The sequence below is a fragment of the Oncorhynchus gorbuscha genome, linkage group LG14, assembly GCF_021184085.1.
Source record: "Oncorhynchus gorbuscha isolate QuinsamMale2020 ecotype Even-year linkage group LG14, OgorEven_v1.0, whole genome shotgun sequence".
In the NCBI taxonomy this organism is placed as follows: domain Eukaryota; kingdom Metazoa; phylum Chordata; class Actinopteri; order Salmoniformes; family Salmonidae; genus Oncorhynchus; species Oncorhynchus gorbuscha.
In genome coordinates, this window is record NC_060186.1 from 51,632,689 (window position 1) to 51,646,174 (window position 13,486).

The 13,486-nt window shown below is 47.1% G+C and overlaps 1 protein-coding gene across 2 annotated transcripts in view; it reads left to right on the forward strand.

Annotated features, from left to right (window-relative positions):
- The window catches only part of cep85l (centrosomal protein 85, like), an 87,481-nt gene that overhangs the window by 49,588 nt on the left and 24,407 nt on the right, over window positions 1-13,486 (forward strand). For both annotated transcript variants that reach the window (XM_046298365.1, XM_046298363.1), the window contains exon 4: window positions 11,368-11,453. In XM_046298365.1, coding sequence (XP_046154321.1) covers window positions 11,368-11,453 — 86 coding nt within the window. The remainder of the gene's footprint in view (window positions 1-11,367; window positions 11,454-13,486) is intronic.

Consider the following 13,486-nt stretch of genomic DNA (forward strand, 5'->3'; position numbering starts at 1 on the left):
TCATACACACACACACGCACGCACGCACGCACGCACGCACGCACGCACGCACACACACACACACACACACACACACACACACACACACACACACACACTCCATTCATACCTACTGTGTCTCTGCCCGGCATTCTCCCAAAGGCTCTCATCTGCGCAGTATCCATTACATGAGAGAGAACTTCTTCAATGCTCATAATCACCCTCTGCAACGGTGCGTTAATCATGACCACAAACATTGACATTCTGGGGGGGGGGGGGATCCAACCAACCAACCACATCTATAATGAAAGCTGTTGATGTTGTTTAGTCTAAGCACAGCATGGGTCTCTCGTTAACTGTGGGCTTTGGGGTTAGTTGGAAACCTGTGTTCAGTGCATATAGCAGCCATTTGTATGACTCAGACTTCCCTTTATGAAGGTGCGTGACAGGCTTGGTGGAGGTGGATCCCTTGCGGCTCGCTGAATAAATGCGGTGGAATTATGGTGGAATTAAGTCAGTCAGGAAATTTCTTAGATCTACACCCCGAATGTATATCCCTCGCAAGACCCACTGCTTATTTATAAAACCCTCTTAGGCCTCACTCCCCCCTATCTGAGATATTTACTGCAGCCCTCATCCTCCACATACAACACCCGTTCTGCCAGTCACATTCTGTTAAAGGTCCCCAAAGCACACACATCCCTGGGTCGCTCGACTTTTCATTTCGCTGCAGCTAGCGACTGGAACGAGCTGCAAAAAACACTCAAACTGGACAGTTTTATTTCCATCTCTTCATTCCCAAGACTCAATCATAGACACTCTTACTGACAGTTGTGGCAGCTTCGCGTGATGTATTGTTGTCTCTACCTTGCCTTTTGTGCTGTTGTATGTGCCCTATAATGTTTGTGCCATGGTTTGTGCTGCTGCCATGTTGTGTTGCTACCATGTTGTTGTCATGTTGTGTTGCTGCCATGCTATGTTGTCATCTTAGGTCTCTTTATGCAGTGTTGTGGTGTCTCTCTTGTCGTGATGTGTGTTTTGTCCTATATTTTTTACTTTTAATCCCAGCCCCCGTCCCCACAGGAGGCTTCTTCTGGTAGGTCGTCATTGTAAATAAGAATTTGTTCTTAACTGACTTGCCTAGTTAAATAAAGGTGAAATAAAATTTAAAAATACAAAATGTAAAGGTACAGTCTAATGCATTTCTAATGCTCAGATCACGGCGGTCCCAATGTATTCCCACGAGGGTAGGAGAGGTTGAGGTGTGTGTCAGTGTGCAAGGCTGGGAGAGAGTGCTGAAAGCTGGGGTGTCTGCACTGGAGGGCCCTGGGAGGAGGGCGGCAGGGGCGATAACGTTCTAGGAATTGGCAGCAGATTAGCTGTGCTATGTGATAGAGTGGCGCTCGCCTCGCCACAGCAGTAGCCAGGGGATATAGAGAGAGACTCAGAAAGAGGTCAAGCGAGAGAGAGAGACTCAGAAAGAGGTAAAGAGAGAGAGAGAGAAAGGTGAGAGGAGCTAGAGAAAGAGAGAGAGAGAGAGAGAATATGGCTTGTCTCTCTCTTCTCCATATGGCCCCACCATACCAAATCAAATCAAATCAAATCAAATTTATTTATATAGCCCTTCGTACATCAGCTGATATCTCAAAGTGCTGTACAGAAACCCAGCCTAAAACCCCAAACAGCAAACAATGCAGGTGTAAAAGCACGGTGGCTAGGAAAAACTCCCTAGAAAGGCCAAAACCTAGGAAGAAACCTAGAGAGGAACCGGGCTATGTGGGGTGGCCAGTCCTCTTCTGGCTGTGCCGGGTAGAGATTATAACAGAACATGACCAAGATGTTCAAATGTTCATAAATGACCAGCATGGTCAAATAATAATAAGGCAGAACAGTTGAAACTGGAGCAGCAGCACAGTCAGATGGACTGGGGACAGCAAGGAGCCATCATGTCAGGTAGTCCTGGGGCACGGTCCTAGGGCTCAGGTCCTCCGAGAGAGAGAAAGAAAGAGAGAATTAGAGAGAGCATATGTGGGGTGGCCAGTCCTCTTCTGGCTGTGCCAGGTGGAGATTATAACAGAACGTGGCCAAGATGTTCAAATGTTCATAAATGACCAGCATGGTTGAATAATAGTAAGGCAGAACAGTTGAAACTGGAGCAGGAGCATGGCCAGGTGGACTGGGGACAGCAAGGAGTCCTCATGTCAGGTAGTCCTGGGACATGGTCCTAGGGCCCAGGCCAGTTGAAACTGGAGCAGCAGCATGGCCAGGTGGACTGGGGACAGCAAGGAGTCATCATGTCAGGTAGTCCTGGGGCATGGTTCTAGGGCTCAGGTCCTCCGAGAGAGAGAAAGAAAGAGAGAAGGAGAGAATTAGAGAACGCACACTTAGATTTACACAGGACACCGAATAGGACAGGAGAAGTACTCCAGATAAACAAACTGACCCTAGCCCCCCGACACATAAACTACTGCAGCATAAATACTGGAGGCTGAGACAGGAGGGGTCAGGAGACACTGTGGCCCCATCCGAGGACACCCCCGGACAGGGCCAAACAGGAAGGATATAACCCCACCCACTTTGCCAAAGCACAGCCCCCACACCACTAGAGGGAAATCTTCAACCACCAACTTACCATCCTGAGACAAGGCCGAGTATAGCCCACAAAGATCTCCGACACGGTACAACCCAAGGGGTGGGGGAACCCAGACAGGCCGACCACAACAGTGAATCAACCCACCCAGGTGACGCATCCCCCAGGGACGGCACGAGAGAGCCCCAGCAAGCCAGTGACTCAGCCCCCGTAACAGGGTTAGAGGCAGAGAATCCCAGTGGAAAACGGGGAACCGGCCAGGCAGAGACAGCAAGGGCGGTTCGTTGCTCCAGAGCCTTTCCGTTCACCTTCCCACTCCTGGGCCAGACTACACTCAATCATATGACCCACTGAAGAGATGAGTCTTCAGTAAAGACTTAAAGGTTGAGACCGAGTTTGCGTCTCTGACATGGGTAGGCAGACCGTTCCATAAAAATGGAGCTCTATAGGAGAAAGCCCTGCCTCCAGCTGTTTGCTTAGAAATTCTAGGGACAATTAGGAGGCCTGCGTCTTGTGACCGTAGCGTACGTATAGGTATGTACGGCAGGACCAAATCAGAGAGGTAGGTAGGAGCAAGCCCATGTAATGCTTTGTAGGTTAGCAGTAAAACCTTGAAATCAGCCCTTGCTTTGACAGGAAGCCAGTGTAGAGAGGCTAGCACTGGAGTAATATGATCAAATTTTTTGGTTCTAGTCAGGATTCTAGCAGCCGTATTTAGCACTAACTGAAGTTTATTTAGTGCTTTATCCGGGTAGCCGTATAATGAGTCAGCCTGCCTGCTTGCCTGCCTGTCAGGTCTCCAGGGCCCTCCTAGATGACCTCTCCAGCAGTGAGACAGAGAGATCGACAGAGAGAGCTACAGTTATTAGCCTGCTTGGCTCCCAGGTGTCATCTCCACAAGAATTCATTGGGAACAAAGTTGTGTTGTTCCCAATGTGCCAGGTTCATTTTAATTGGCAACATAGATGCAGCTGAAACCAGCCCCAAAGCCAAATGCTGACCTCGACTGGTGATGTCGAGAGAGACGGGCTAGGCCATTTCTGTTGGGAAAACTCTACTCAGTTTAAATGGACGCAATTACAGATTGTAGGGATAAATCCAGGACTACAGTAAACAATATGTAGTTCTAGTAGAAGTGTGAGAAAGCTAATGAGAGATTTTGTAAATCTAGCTAGTGAGATGTAGTAGCAGTAGGTGCTAACAAGCTAGCAAGTCCACTTTAGGGCTAACCTGGGTCATAGCCGTTACATGTAACTCAAGCCTCACTATGCTAACTAGCACCTTTGACCAGTGGGCCTAATAGATTTACAGTTTGCTGCTGTAATCTGATCCTTTAAATTAACTGTCCAGTGAAAATATCACTTTCAGAAGTTCATATTTTGTTAACTCATACCCAAATAATGTTGTTGACTCATCCTATACTCCTATTTGTCAAAACATAAAATGGAAGAAAAACACCCCGCCTCAAACTTGCATCTCAAACAGACCGTTTCTAAAATGCTTGCTATTTCCTGATAGAGTATGATGTCGTACTCCCGGGGAGGATGAGCTGGCCAATCAGCGGCCTAGAGGACGATGTGCTGGCCAATCAGCGGTCTACACGCGTTAATATTTTTAACGACTGGTATTCCAACACAGAAAAGCTGCTTTTTAACATCATTAATTGAAAACCTTTTTCAAGGAAAACTATTTCACTCATATTGTAAGCAATTATAGGTCATATTTCATAAAAACGGGAAACCCTGGACAGTTACTTTAAAGTAATAAGCTCTGCCAGGAAGATAGTCTTTTGATAGGATTAAAGACCACCTCCCAGTAAGAATGCTTTGAACTTGAAATACACTGGCGTATGGGGGACACATTATAAAAGATGATTTGGTTTCTGGTTCGTTAGTTTGGTGTGTGCATGCCTGTGTGTGCGTGTTCCCATCTTCCTGTGTGGTGCAGATGAATAAACCCAGCTCCCCAGGCATCTAAATGAAACTGTCTTGTCGTTTGGCATTTCAAGCGTTCAGCAGGCAGCAGCACAGTGTAATGTCTGGGTCTGTCTGGGAGCAGCTGTTGCTGTTGCTGCATTTCAACTGTAATTGGTTGGAATGACTGTGTGGGGGAAGAAAGCGACAATATGGTCATTAGGCGGAACACTGAAAAACCTTGTTGCCGGACAACCGGAGATATACAGTATGCTCCGGCTCTAGGTCTAGTGACGACGTGAGGGAGCCTGATGGTCTAGGGCCTGGTGTTGGGAGTAGGCTTCCTCTATGGCTGGTGTACGGTATTAAACCAATGAAGAAAGAGTGTGTGGTGCAGGGTGATAACATCACCCCTGCTGCGCCCATGGCCATGACCTCAGTCTGAGGGCGGTGGGTGTTGCTTTGTGTTGGGCTTTGCTATCAGCTGGTGGGGACAGCTATGCCCCAGATCAGCCATTCATCCCTAGTGTTAAAGTAAATCCCCCCCCCCCAGCCCAAGAGCCTCCGGCTGCATGGCGACAAACTAACTGCACCCCACCCACCCACCTTCTCTTAACATACTCTCTCTCGCTCGCCCTGTCTTCCTCGTTCTATAAACTTGGCAGGCAAGTGGACAGCCTCTCTTTCACCATTGATTCCCAGAGAAAGGCCTCCAGCGTACAATGCCATTTCATTTTTAACATGCTAATGTACAAACTTGACCGTCATTTTCATGATTTATTTTTCATGCTGGCTTCCGATCCCTGAGTGGTGTTCCTGCTCCCTGAGTGGTGTTCCTGCTCCCTGAGTGGTGTTCCTGCTCCCTGAGTGGTGTTCCCGCTCCCTGAGTGGTGTTCCCGCTCCCTGAGTGGTGTTCCCGCTCCCTGAGTGGTGTTCCCGCTCCCTGAGTGGTGTTCCCGCTCCCTGAGTGGTGTTCCCGCTCCCTGAGTGGTGTTCCCGCTCCCTGAAGGCTGTAGTGGCAGTTTGACGCTCCGCTCTCCCCAGAGAGACACTGAGTTTAGCTTGGGTTTAGACCAGCCTAAAACAAAAGAGAGTCAGAGCTTCCCTCCCGTTTCCTCGGCAGAAAAGCCCATAAACCATCATGTGTGGTGATATTGTGATGAGAGGGCCGAAGACAGGAGTGGGATCCAGAGTTCAGGCCAGTCCCTGTGGGCCCCACTGGCCTATCCTGTCTTACCCTGGCCTGTCCTGGCCTCCTCATACAGTGTTGTGGAAACTCCCCATGTTTCCCTCCAGCGTGTTGGTTGTCAGTGCAGCAGTGCCCCTACCTTTTTATTGGGACTTTTTCTTAATATCTCCTATCTGCTGAGTTCTGAGAGCCCGTGTGTACTAGCTTATCGTACCAGGATACAGTGGACACATCTCTGCTTGTTTCTGCCCGCTGCTGTGGCCACAGTCACACAATGGTTTGTTAAAAATAGGCTAAGCTATGTGAAGTGGATCTGGAGTCAGGGACGGATGGATGTCTGCCAGTGGAGGCTGCCCAGGGGAGGACGGCTCATAACAATGGCTGGAACGGAGCGAAGGGAATGGCATCAAACCATGTGTTTGATGTATTGGATACCATTCCACTGATTTCCCTTCCAGCCATTACCACGAGCCCGTCCTCCCCAATTAAGGTATCACCGTTCTCCTGTGATGTCTTCCTACCTTCGTTCCAGGTCAGGGTACGTGTGGGGGGAGTGGCAAAGCCTCACAGGAGGGGGTCTTTTTACCAGGGCTAGAGAGACTGAGAGAAGAGCCGTGCAGCTGATATCTAGGGCATTAATAGGAGAAGTATTTTTAACCTGGTGGCAGGCAGGCAACTCAAGGTCCGACTGTCACTGGAGAAGAAAACAAATGAACAGACAATGACCGAGGGGTTACACGCATCAGATAAGCAGAACGCAGTATGTGGTAATGGCTCGTGTCCAGGATCCATGTTATTGGTATGCATTGTTTGTGCACATAGCACCATAGCACCACCATACCACCCATAACTAAGCCTGAAGTCTGTTGAAAACACACTGTCTAGTCCACCATATTAGAATACCTATGGGATTCTGCAAGGTTTCACATGTGGTTGGAGGGTTTTACCATTTCTTTTGAGCTATAGAAATAAAGACTTAGATGTTGCAACCTACCTAACCTTCAATCTCATGGAGACTGAGACCAGATTATAATAGTAAGGGACGTGTTCAGTAACTGAATTTGTCCAATAGGAACACCCATTTTCGGCTTTCCGACTCAAATTATTTTCTATTTTGTGCCTACTGAACGTGATCTAGCTGTCTCTGCCCTGTGCCCCTGTGCTCTGTGCCCCTGCAGTAGTAGATAGTGAGGACATACCTGACCCATATCGTGATCCCTGTGCCCCTGCAGTAGTAGATAGTGAAGACATACAGTGCCTTGCGAAAGTATTTGGCCCCCTTGAACTTTGCGACCTTTTGCCACATTTCAGGCTTCAAACATAAAGATATAAAACTGTATTTTCTTGTGAAGAATCAACAACAAGTGGGACACCATCATTAAGTGGAACGACATTTATTGGATATTTCAAACTTTTTTAACAAATCAAAAACTGAAAAATTGGGCGTGCAAAATTATTCAGCCCCTTTACTTTCAGTGCAGCAAACTCTCTCCAGAAGTTCAGTGAGGATCTCTGAATGATCCAATGTTGACCTAAATTACTAATGATGATAAATACAATCCACCTGTGTGTAATCAAGTCTCCGTATAAATGCACCTGCACTGTGATAGTCTCAGAGGTCCGTTAAAAGCGCAGAGAGCATCATGAAGAACAAGGAACACACCAGGCAGGTCCGAGATACTGTTGTGAAGAAGTTTAAAGCCGGATTTGGATACAAAAAGATTTCCCAAGCTTTACACATCCCAAGGAGCACTGTGCAAGCGATAATATGGAAATGGAAGGAGTATCAGACCACTGCAGACCTGGCCGTCCCTCTAAACTTTCAGCTCATACAAGGAGAAGACTGATCAGAGATGCAGCCAAGAGGCCCATGATCACTCTGGATGAACTGCAGAAATCTACAGCTGAGGTGGGAGACTCTGTCCATAGGACAACAATCAGTCGTATATTGCACAAATCTGGCCTTTATGGAAGAGTGGCAAGAAGAAAGCCATTTCTTAAAGATATCCATAAAAAGTTTTGTTTAAAGTTTGTCACAAGCCACCTGGGAGACACACCAAACATGTGGAAGAAGGTGCTCTGGTCAGATGAAACCAAAACCGTGGATTGATGGCAGTATTCGCGTGAAACTGAAAGCGCGAACCACTGCTTTTAATCAGGGCAAGGTGACTGGTAACATGACCGATTACAAACAGTGCAGCTATTCCCTCCGCGAGGCTATCAAACAAGCTAAGCGTCAGTACAGAGACAAAGTAGAATCTCAATTCAACGGCTCAGACACAAGAGGCATGTGGCAGGGTCTACAGTCAATCACGGACTACAAGAAGAAAACCAGCCCAGTCACGGACCAGGATGTCTTGCTCCCAGGCAGACTAAATAACTTTTTTTGCCCGCGTTGAGGACAATACAGTGCCACTGACACGGCCTGCAACGAAAACATGCAGACTCTCCTTCACTGCAGCCGAGGTGAGTAAGACATTTAAACGTGTTAACCCTCGCAAGGCTGCAGGCCCAGACGTCATCCCCAGCCGCGCTCTCAGAGCATGCGCAGACCAGCTGGCCGGTGTGTTTACGGACATATTCAATCAATCCCTATACCAGTCTGCTGTTCCCAAATGCTTCAAGAGGGCCACCATTGTTCCTGTTCCCAAGAAAGCTAAGGTAACTGAGCTAAACGACTACCGCCCCGTAGCACTCACTTCCGTCATCATGAAGTGCTTTGAGAGACTAGTCAAGGACCATATCACCTCCACCCTACCTGACACCCTAGACCCACTCCAATTTGCTTACCGCCCAAATAGGTCCACAGACGATACAATCTCAACCACACTGCACACTGCCCTAACACATCTGGACAAGAGGAATACCTATGTGAGAAGGCTGTTCATCGACTACAGCTAGGCATTCAACACCATAGTACCCTCCAAGCTCGTCATCAAGCTCGAGACCCTGGGTCTCGACCCCGCCCTGTGCAACTGGGTACTGGACTTCCTGAGGGACCGCCCCCAGGTGGTGAGGGTAGGCAACAACATCTCCACCCCGCTGATCCTCAACACTGGGGCCCCACAAGGGTGCGTTCTGAGCCCTCTCCTGTACTCCCTGTTCACCCACGACTGCGTGGCCATGCACGCCTCCAACTCAATCATCAAGTTTGCGGACGACACAACAGTGGTAGGCTTGATTACAAACAATGACGAGACGGCCTACAGGGAGGAGGTGAGGGCCCTCGGAATGTGGTGTCAGGAAAATGACCTCACACTCAACGTCAACAAAACTAAGGAGATGATTGTGGACTTCAGGAAACAGCAGAGGGAACACCCCCCTATCCACATCGATGGAACAGTAGTGGAGAGGGTAGCAAGTTTTAAGTTCCTCGGCATACACATCACAGACAAACTGAATTGGTCCACTCACACAGACAGCATCGTGAAGAAGGCGCAGCAGTGCCTCTTCAACCTCAGGAGGCTGAAGAAATTTGGCTTGTCACCAAAAGCACTCACAAACTTCTACAGATGCACAATCGAGAGCATCCTGGCAGGCTGTATCACCGCCTGGTACGGCAACTGCTCCGCCTACAACTGTAAGGCTCTCCAGAGGGTAGTGAGGTCTGCACAACGCATCACCGGGGGCAAACTACCTGCCCTCCAGGACACCTACACCACCCGATGTTACAGGAAGGCCATAAAGATCATCAAGGACAACAACCACCCGAGCCACTGCCTGTTCACCCCGCTATCATCCAGAAGGCGAGGTCAGTACAGGTGCATCAAAGCCGGGACCGAGAGACTGAAAAACAGCTTCTCTCAAGGCCATCAGACTGTTAAACAGCCACCACTAACATTGAGTGGCTGCTGCCAACACACTGACACTGACACTGACTCAACTCCAGCCACTTTAATAATGGGAATTGATGGGAAATGATGTAAAATATATCACTAGCCGCTTTAAACAATGCTACCTTATATAATGTTACATACCCTACATTATTCATCTCATATGCATACGTATATACTGTACTCTATATCATCTACTGCATCCTTATGTAATACATGTATCACTAGCCACTTTAACTATGCCACTTTGTTTATATACTCATCTCATATGTATATACTGTACTCGATACAGTAGATGGTATCTTGCCTATGCTGCTCTGTACCATCACTCATTCATATATCTTTATGTACATATTCTTTATCCCCTTACACTGTGTATAAGACAGTAGTTTTGGAATTGTTAGTTAATTACTTGTTGGTTATTACTGCATTGTCGGAACTAGAAGCACAAGCATTTCGCTACACTCTCATTAACATCTGCTAACCATGGGTATGTGACAAATACAATTTGATTTGATTTGAACTTTTTGGCAACAATGCAAAACGTTATGTTTGGCGTAAAAGCAACACAGCTCATCACCCTGAACACACCATCCCCACTGTCAAACATGGTGGTGGCAGCATCATGGTTTGGGCCTGCTTTTCTTCAGCAGGGACAAGGAAGATGGTTAAAATTGATGGGAAGATGGATGGAGCCAAATACAGGACCATTCTGGAAGAAAACCTGATGGAGTCTGCAAAAGACCTGAGACTGGAACGGAGATTTGTCTTCCAACAAGACAATGATCCAAAACATAAAGCAAAATCTACAATGGAATGGTTCAAAAATAAACATATCCAGGTGTTAGGATGGCCAAGTCAAAGTCCAGACCTGAATCCAATCGAGAATCTGTGGAAAGAACTGAAAACTGCTGTTCACAAATGTTCTCCATCCAACCTCACTGAGTTTGAGCTGTTTTGCAAGGAGGAATGGGAAAAAATTTCAGTCTCTCGATGTGCAAAACTGATAGAGACATACCCCAAGCGACTTACAGCTGTAATCGCAGCAAAACGTGGCGCTACAAAGTATTAACTTAAGGGGGCTGAATAATTTTGCACGCCCAATTTTTCAGTTTTTTATTTGTTAATTTTTTTGAAATATCTAATAAATGTCGTTCCACTTCATGATTGTGTCCCACTTGTTGTTGATTCTTCACAAAAAAATACAGTTTTATATCTTTATGTTTGAAGCCTGAAATGTGGCAAAAGGTCGCAAAGTTCAAGGGGGCCGAATACTTTCGCAAGGCACTGTACCTGACCCATATCGTGATCCCTGTGCCCTGTGCCCCTGCAGTAGTGGATAGTGAGGACATACCTGACCCATATCGTGATCCCTGTGCCCCTGCAGTAGTAGATAGTGAGGACATACCTGACCCATATCGTGATCCCTGTGACCGCTTCTTACCAGGGGCCCTGCAGCAGCCCAGCCATCTGGCACAGAGACCTTGTTATGCTATAGGAGATTAGTCACTCACTGATCCAATGTTGAAGAGACGCCCGCCCAAAACGGCCCGTCCATGACACCCTGCCCACACTCCTGTATAGAGGAGGGCTATAAAGGATATACTGTTGGAATGTGTGAAGGCCCAGCGCATGCAGATAAGCTGTGGCTCATGTCTTTGTATAGAGGGACTACATTTAGGTTACACGTGTGAAATGGCATCGGGCTCATTGACTCTCTTGGTGTCTATTAGTTAAATCTTTAGTTTGATTATAATGAAGATAATGACGACGCTGACAAAGATGACAAACGATGCGGATCTGCTTGCTTAGTAGATGTTAAGTGTGCTGACCGATGTGTGTGTGTGTGTGTTTCCTGTGCAGATGCTGGGCGGAGCCTCCCTTCCTGTGAACACGCTGGTGAAGATCAAAGAGGGCCTTCTGCGACAGAGAGAGCTGGAGATTGACAGGTCAGAAATGCACGGCAGAGGATAGGGATGTTTAAAACCAGCAGAGGTGCAGTAGTGAGTCATCGGGCCAAGCAGGGGAATTCATTGAGGCTGGATTTTAAAAAACACCAAAACAATTCGAGGAGAAACACATCTGAATCCTAGCATTATTATATTGGGCGAAGGCCTCTGAGCAGCAAATGTACACAGTCGGACTGAGTCAGTATGTACAGTGGGGCAAAAAAGTATTTAGTCAGCCGCCAATTGTGCAAGTTCTCCCACTTAAAAAGATAAGAGAGGCCTGTAATTTTCACGGGTACACTTCAACTATGACAGACAAAATGAGAAAAACAAATCCAGAAAAATCACATTGTAGGATTTTTAATTAATTCATTCGCAAATTATGGTGGAAAATAAGTATTTGATCACCTACAAACAAGCAAGATTTCTGGCTCTCACAGACCTGTAACTTCTTCTTTAAGAGGCTCCTCTGTCCTCCACTGCACCAGGCTGGGAAGACTGAATCTGCAATAGGTAAGCAGCTTGGTTTGAAGAAATCAACTGTGGGAGCAATTATTAGGAAATGGAAGACATCCCTCGATCTGGGGCTCCATGCAAGATCTCAACCCGTGGGGTCAAAATGATCACAAGAACGGTGAGCAAAAATCCCAGAACCACACGGGGGGACCTAGTGAATGACCTGCAGAGAGCTGGGACCAAAGTAACAAAGCCTACCATCAGTAACACACTACGCCGCCAGGGACTCAAATCCTGCAGTGCCAGACGTGTCCCCCTGCTTAAGCCAGTACATGTCCAGGCCCGTCTGAAATTTGCTAGAGAGCATTTGGATGATCCAGAAGAAGATTGGGAGAATGTCATATGATCAGATGAAACCAAAATGGAACTTTTTGGTAAAAACTCAACTCGTCGTGTTTGGAGGACAAAGAATGCTGAGTTGCATCCAAAGAACACCATACCTACTGTGAAGCATGGGGGTGGAAACATTTTTCTGAAAAGGGACCAGGACGACTGATCCGTGTAAAGGAAAGAATGAATGGGGCCATGTATCGTGAGATTTTGAGTGAAAACCTCCTTCCATCAGCAAGGGCATTGAAGATGAAACGTGGCTGGGTCTTTCAGCATGACAATGATCCCAAACACACCGCCCGGGCAACGAAGGAGTGGCTTCGTAAGAAGCATTTCAAGATCCTGGAGTGGCCTAGCCAGTTTCCAGATCTTAACCCCATAGACAATCTTTGGAGGGAGTTGAAAATCTGTGTTGCCCAGCAACAGCTCCAAAACATCACTGATCTAGAGGAGATCTGCATGGAGGAATGGGCCAAAATACCAGCAACAGTGTGTGAAAACCTTGTGAAGACTAACAGAAAACATTTGACCTCTGTCATTGCCAACAAAGGGTATATAACAAAGTATTGAGATAAACTTTTGTTATTGACCAAATACTTATTTTCCACCATAATTTGCAAATAAATTCATTAAAAAATCCTACAATGTGATTTTCTGGATTTTTTTTCTCATTTTGTCTGTCATAGTTGTCATACCTATGATGAAAATTACAGGCCTCATCTTTTTAAGTGGGAGAACTTGCACAATTGGTGGCTGACTAAATACTTTTTTGCCCCACTGTACCTCATTATATTCCAGCATGGTGTCTGACTCTGTTCGCCACATTGGAAGGAAAAAAACATTCCGTGAGTGTCCCTTCTGGTTGTCGTTGCCCAGTGGAAAGTTAGAGCACTGCAGTCTGTCAGTCTCTGACATCCTTTATTAATTTCTATGGGCCACACACTGTCACTGTCAACCCAGCCGAGGCATGTACACACACACAGTCACTGTCAACCCAGCCGAGGCATGTACACACACACTGTCACTGTCAACCCAGCCGAGGCATGTGCACACACACAGTCACTGTCAACCCAGCCGAGGCATGTACACACACACTGTCACTGTCAACCCAGCCGAGGCATGTACACACACACTGTCACTGTCAACCCAGCCGAGGCATGTACACACACACTGTCACTGTCAACCCA